Source organism: Rhodamnia argentea, chromosome 6 (assembly GCF_020921035.1).
Source record: "Rhodamnia argentea isolate NSW1041297 chromosome 6, ASM2092103v1, whole genome shotgun sequence".
Lineage (NCBI taxonomy): Eukaryota > Viridiplantae > Streptophyta > Magnoliopsida > Myrtales > Myrtaceae > Rhodamnia > Rhodamnia argentea.
Genome location: NC_063155.1, coordinates 9,720,850 through 9,728,076, shown reverse-complemented (window position 1 = coordinate 9,728,076; position 7,227 = coordinate 9,720,850). Strand labels below are relative to the sequence as shown.

At 41.3% G+C, this 7,227-nt stretch overlaps 1 protein-coding gene across 4 annotated transcripts; it reads right to left on the bottom strand.

Moving 5' to 3' along the window:
• Positions 1–836: 836 nt before the first annotated feature.
• Positions 837–7,227, bottom strand: LOC115741407 (tryptophan aminotransferase-related protein 2). 4 transcript variants are annotated; one of them, XM_030675272.2, is made up of 6 exons: positions 6,717–7,227; positions 4,747–5,239; positions 2,815–3,118; positions 2,229–2,509; positions 1,257–1,555; positions 837–1,156 (listed from the first exon to the last, which is right to left on the bottom strand). In XM_030675272.2, exons 2-6 carry the CDS (start codon positions 5,007–5,009, stop codon positions 969–971), a joined length of 1,335 nt encoding a protein of 444 aa, XP_030531132.1. In that variant the 5' UTR covers positions 5,010–5,239; positions 6,717–7,227; the 3' UTR covers positions 837–968. The 4 variants fall into 4 exon arrangements, with proteins under 4 accessions (XP_030531132.1, XP_030531135.1, XP_048137293.1 ...); XM_030675275.2 differs by having other exon boundaries at positions 4,747–5,028; XM_048281336.1 differs by lacking the exon at positions 6,717–7,227 and adding an exon at positions 6,165–6,709 and having other exon boundaries at positions 4,747–5,028.

The window sequence follows — 7,227 nt, the reverse complement described above, 5'->3', positions numbered from 1 at the left end:
TAGCCAGGCCATGTCTGAATGAGGATGCTATCAACAAACCAGAAATGAGAGAAATTGGTCAGGAACCATCCCACATTTTAACGTCCTCAATGGGAGTGGGAAGAATCACCTGGAGGGAATGGCCGAGTCTTCAGCGGGTTGATAAATGGAAGATGAACAAGAACACTCCAGGCAATGGCCGGGAATCGACTCTAAAGGCCTTTGTCGCGTCACGCTTGGTGCCCATTTCAGCGAAACTGAGCTTTTACACAGTTTGGCTTTCACGAATTCCGTGGAGGCGGACGTACACACCCGACGGATAACGAATATGTTATGCCATCTCTTTTTTTCCCTTTCGAACTAGGCATGAAACTGCAAATAAGATCACATGACGAGATGCATGACAAGATTCCATGTGCCACGATGATTTCCTTGTCCTGCCACCCTTTGTCGTCAAGCAGCAAGCGAGGTTTTCTTGTGGTATTTGCAGATATATTAGAATGTCACTCCTTCATATTCGGAAAGCAACAATTCTCAAAACCAGCATGCTAGAGAATGTCAGATCTGGATGAGAGGAGCTAAAGGTTAAATATGCACAGTCAGAGAACACTTGATTTGTGAATGGCCCAGTGCTGCCACTATCCACTATCCACAACATGGAGTTCATCCCTTCATTTGATTGAACCAAAGATATTCCAGAAAGAAACAAGCTTGCATGTACAATGGATTTGATTAAAGGTTCCTCACAATGCAGATGGATCTAGTGTGCATGAGTGGTTGCCCATACTCAGAACTAGCACAGATGGATCTTGGTACCGATAGTATTGCATGCCTAGGATGGGTTTTAGGGATAAATCAAATAGAATCAGTGCCCTCTCGTACTTGGCACGAGTGGATCTAAATAAAATTGGAATAAATGGACAAGAAACCTAGCTGCAGACCTGGGGTTGAGCAATTTGATGTACAAAAGATTTTGCTCCTACTAATAATTATCCCAGATGGATCTGTGATAACCTTTTCACGAAACAAACAAAAGTTATATCACGGTCCAACATGCTTACTCGGACATATGAAGGGCTAACCCCAAAATGCCTCCCGCTCCTCGTCCAGATGTTATGGCTTTTAAGAAAGCTTTCACAATCTTCTACACCGCCTTCACCTTTCAACCATGCAAAAGCTGCACATGGGGCATAAGATATCAAGCCACAAGAAAATATACCGAGAATTCATTATAAATGGCACAGTGACTCCCCATACAGCTTCAACATTTTTTGTACCTGGTAGAGGCTCGAAGAGACACTGGAAAAAGTTGCAGAATCCCGGTTCAAATTCAGGCAGACTAAAGGTTCCGCTTTGTTTAACTGCCTCTCTCAGTAGCTTCCATCTCTCTGCCATGAGGTGGTGGCAATACCCAAAGAAGTTTTCTCTGGGTCTGGCTGATGCTCCACAACTATCAGAAACAACTTTCATCACCTTTGCTGCCCGAAGCTGTGAATCCTTGGACACACCTATAGTGCTGAGCTCTATGTATTTGACCATCTTTTTGGCAATTGATTGATCCTTCACAAGGGCCCAACTGCAAAATGTTGAAGTTGGCATAATTAGAGACACAAAAAGGTCAAGACATCTTGTTCAGTGTTCGCCTACATTTCCACTTCCTCAGCTGTTGAAAGTCTGGTAAAATGGACCTAGATACAAACTGTGGCAGCTCCAGGTAAATACCACACTTTGTGTGTTTAAAGTATGACCAAGTACCTTAGTGTTAAACCATCAGTCTAGCTTTAGTCTGTTAGATTACTTTCTGTCATATGTAGAGTGAATAACTACTCCCCAATTGCAAAAGCAGCTTTTAGCAGAGAATCTTTCTGATAATTTGAGAATATGGAATTCCAGTAACTGTCACAGTTATGCTGTTATGTGCCCATTAAGTACTGTATAGCTACAGTTGTACTGGACCAAAGAGGAACTTGACATGATGATAACGACGATGAATAATCATAACCGGTGTACAATAATGACTATATAAAATTAATTTTGAAGTAGAAACAATATATTGCTTGAAGATATTGTGAACCCCTTGTAGTTTGTTGCATCATAAAGTGCTTGTGCCTTCCACATCTAATGAAGCAAGAGATTTTGAGTTTGATTCAACATCAAAGCAATTCCTTGAGGCCAACCCCAGGAACCCAGGGCTGTGACTAATTACCAGTGTAGACAAGATGGCGATTGCCACATTCTGATTAGCTTACCCGATGCGCATCCCAGCATGGCCTGTTGATTTTGAGACAGTGAACAACATCAGCTCATAATCTGCAGCCGATGTTATGGGAGTATATTGTGGCCAGTAGTAAGCAAGGTCATGCACTAATATTCCCCCACTTCGATTGACCACTGACTGCCTGACAAAGCCATCTGGATTATTCGGAGAAGTGACCAGCTCAATGTAGGGGCCTGTCTTGGTGAAGTTGCGTGCATCCCCACCCCATTTATACAGGCCTGACTTCAGGCAGTCAGTTGCAGCTGGGTATGACTGCAAGTATTGGCATTTGAATAATAAGCAACATGGAGTAAATTTCTAAATAATTTCATACTATGAAAACTGACACACTTAAAAACTAAATTTTATGAACTTATGGGCATTGATCAGAAATCAAGCTACTATGGCCAATAATAATGTCAAGAGCACCACTTTTACCATCCCAATCACTCACACATCACATAAAATTTACTCACATTGCAATAATTTTGCAAAGAACATATTGTACTTAGAAATGGCTTCATTGTATATCTATGGGTAAATAATTCTTTATCATAAACTACTGATGTGACACTTACTGAGTAGTATGGAGCCGCTGACACCACGCTAAAGGGTTCAGATGCATCATTTGCCGTGAAAGCATATAAAGCAGCTTGAAACAGCTGTGAAGAACCCGTTCCAACTACAATGTGACGACCCTCTGTTATTGCATTACCAACCACTTTATGGAGCTGAGCAATCTCCTTGGCAAGCTCAGGCTCCAAAAACCAGCAGAGGTTCCCGGCGTCTGAGAAGTAACTGGTGAACTGCCAGCCTGGTATCACCACTGTGGTTTTGTCACCCATTTCTTGCCAATATCTCTCATACATTGTAGGATCGCCGCTGCATGAAGGAATGTTGAACTTAGAAGCATCAGACCCGTGGCATGTGCTTTTATGTAATATGTCCACAAACAATGGCTTGCCTTTTTAACTTATGAGGATATAGAACAAAGACAACTAGAAGAGGAATGACGCAAGAGCTCTATAGCAAAGGCTAACAATTTGTGACAAGCAGTAAATTTTTGGTCCATAAAATTATTCTACCTCGTTGATATTTCTGCCTCTGCCTATCATTTCGTCCATCAGACTAACAAAAGAAAAGATTGGCCTGACAATATTAGTCTTGTCCGGTTCAAAAAAATATTTATTTACAGTCAGACAAGAAGGTCATGGTAATCCTAGTAAGATTTCCTTACATGAGCAAGTGTGAAGAACGGATGCAAAATTTGTATCCCATGGTGGTATCTGTATTCAAGTAAGATATATCTCAGGGCTTACATCATATATCAGAGTAGCAAACCTCATGATGCATGAACGGCATTCCAATTCTATATTACAACAGTTTTATCCTATGTTGTCACGTGACAAAAGTACTTGTTCCCGCACAATCTTTCGCCATCTTACTAGCATACACTTTACACATCCTCTAATTTCTTTTCAGAAGAGGATATGTTGGAGATAATCATCCAGTTATCTTCATCTTCTAAAAATCATTATGATTGATATGACACTCATACTATGCTCAACACTATGCTTATATCAGTCACTTGACGGCATGCATGGCAGCCCTACAACACACTAAATGACATGTCAGATGGCAACAAATGGGTGACAAAATCACAATCCCAGGCCCTAACTAGCAATTTCAGAATTATTTCTCTCTACTCAAAACGACATGGAGTTAACAAGGAAATCTTCCTTGTCAATTCCAAGCAGGCAGAAATTAGATTACCAAGGTCACTACCTTGTATCTAAATTTTCCTTCGCAGCTTTTCAAGGGACTTTATTTACTCTATACTCCATACCTAAGTCATTCTCTTGAATCCTATTATTGCCATGTCTGCAGCTCACAACATTGCAGTATATACTCATTTCATTTCAGCTGTTTTCACATTCTTATTCATCTATTTTGTGTCTTTTGAAGTGGCAGTCCTATCTGTGTGATAATTTTTTGTGCTCATAGCTATATTACCAACTCTCATTGATATGATGCCATGAATTGTTGATATGACTCTGTGTCAATTTGCAACAAAAGAGACCGTTGTTGTGGTTTTGGCACCCATTTGTTGCTAACCTCTTTCATTTTTTATGGGATCAGCGCTGCATTCAATTTTAATTTTTATCAATATAATTCTTTACAAAAGCCATAAATGGAATGACCTTATACTTAACATGTCAAGAACATGCTAACCACAAACTTTATTAGGATTTTGTTACACATGTCAAGCAACTAAACGAGGACATTTTACGGTTGCCAAAGAACAGACTTTTCTCCTAATACTTGCAATTTGTGCTTTGAGAATCGAATATTTTCTTGTAAAATATCTCTAACAAGTGCCCCTAGAACACTAGTTAAAGGAACCGAATACATTAAATGTTAAGAGTGGTTTGCAGAGGTATGTACTAAGCATTGACGGATCATCACTAGCACATCTCAGTATGTCTAGAAAAAGAATAGTTTAGGCTTACTGGTCAAGATTGATCACATTTCTCCCGTCATCTGCATCTCCCCCATTTACAGCCAATGGTGAAGGTGTTGGGTGCATGTTTTGAATGGAACTGGCTTCAGTTTTGGACTCTTCAGCAATCTGAGCATCTTTTGGCTTCTCCATGGAAATTCTGCTTACTTTCTCTCTTCTTTGTCGAATAATTTTGAGCACTAAGCTCACATTAAGTGCAGCGGAAAGCACTAACATGTGTCTTGGTGAAAACAGAGACCGAAGATTTACCATTTCGCTCGAGAGACGAGATCTAAAACCAAGAATATGGAAATGAGAGTATTACTAACTAAAATAAGCAGAAAATGCAATATCAACTATTCATACAAATAAGGAAATGTGGCAAAAAAGAAACAGTAAATAGATGCTGGGAAAAAGGAAGAAGTTTATGGATGCAATCTTCATCAAATTATTCAAAAAGTCATAGAGGCTGGCAGTTCAGGCTGCTTGACATATAGTGGATGCTAGCAAAGAATAAAAGAATCAGTTAGTGGATGCAGTCTTATCTGATGAAATAAGGAGCAAGGGCATAGGATTCACAGTTTGTCTTAAGAAATTCAAAGGAGTCAAACAGCTTTATGCTTATAAAGCGATTCTACATTAACATTTCCAAACATACTGGGATATAAATATGCACTGCTTAAAATTATCTTAAAAAGCGTATTCCAAAAACTAGTTTGGCACTCAACAACATGATAAAAACGGCCAGGGATTAGCAAAAATTACGTTCTCAAGGTGAGGCACCTTAACTTAGCAAAGCTCTAGTATGGGACCGAGCCCCAAGCACTTAAATGCTGAGCCAAGGATGCTGCACTTCCACCTTATACATAGAAACAGTAAAGTGAGCTTCCGATGAGATAGCCCCTTGGCAATGACTTGACCAAAGACAAAAAATTCAGGAATGGTGTCGACAAAAGGTCATGGCACTTTATATGGAGAGAGGCGGGACTTGTCATATGACTGAAGAGTGGTAGAACAGATTTGGAAAAAACAGGCCACATATCTAAAATTGTGCCATCTTGCACTTCAGTGAACTTGTGTATCCTTGTTGGTTATGAGGGCCATAAAACGAAGTACCACCGGTACAATGCAACTTTAAAATTAGAGCATACACTCATACCATTTTATGTAAAAATCTACCATAGAACTAGGAACCAGGACTCATCTGAAAGTTCACAAAAACTTCCATTTACCAAACTGAGAATCAATAATCAAGCTACTCAAGCCAGCTTCTTTGTCACAAATAGGACAATCGAGCGAGAGAAGGAGAGACTGAAGAGATTATCCATATTTAGTACCAAAAGGTAACTGTTGTGCAAATATTATCGTTGATTGCCAAAGTCAATCCATTTCCTAACACTTATGCTTCTGCAGAGATCGTTAAGTCACTTCACATCATCTGAGAGCTCGGGTGCAAGTTTTAACTCCCAAAATTTCTCCTTTTTTCTCTAATGGCCATGTTTCTTCTATCACTATGCTCCTGCTCTCCAATTGTTCAATTGATTCGGTTCTACTCATGTCGAACATTGGAGAAAAGCTACTACGTCTCACGAAAATTTCAACTTTTTGAGAAAATTGTTCGTGAACAGTGCGTATGCAAAAGCTTTTCCATAAAGGCACCTAAAAGAATCCACACACGCAAGGCAACTCATCCACCCAGTCGTCGTCATGCTTTACTCATGTCATTACCAGCGCCCGAGCTAAACGATCTCTATCGCAACAAATTCCTTCTACCACCAGCCAACCATACATGAAAACGACGCAAGGAAAGACAAAAAAACACCACCAGTAGTCGCTCACTCCATCATACTTGCATGTAGTGTTCTACCGCCGCAAAAATCAAAGCAAAAGCAAAAGCACACGCTCGCCGAAGTAAAGACCTCGACAGCCCGACAGAGAAAAACCACGCACAAGCCGTCGATTCAAACAAAAAGTACCCACCTCGCAGCGCACGCGAGAGCAGAGGATATCCCTCAAGCTGAGAAGGAAATGCTCGACGAGAAACGCCAAGACGCCGAGCGAAGCCGTTCGTTCATCGAGTGCTCACGACAAGGAAGAAAGGGAAGGGGAAAGCTCAGCTCAGCTCAGCTCAGCCCGGTCAAGGGCCCCCCCTTCACCGTTCCCGCGGCGCGGCCACCGCGCTGGGTTCTGGCTGGCAAGCTTGTTGGCGAAGGGAAAGCGAGACAAAGAAACCAGATTTCGTCGTCGCTTCAAGAATCGGCGACTGCAACAAATGCTTCGGGGCGGGGAACCTGCAGGGACGGAGACGGAGCGTGAGCGGGAGAAGCAGAGGAGGTGGGCGGGAAGGGGAATGCAGCGGAAGCAGCCATTGTTGTACGGAACGCGGAGATCAAAAGTTGGTCATGGGGAAGAAGAAAGTTTACGCCTTTTGGAATTGCCGCTAAAAACAAAGTGAAATCTTCGCCTTCTCTTCTCCTCTCTCTCTCTCTCT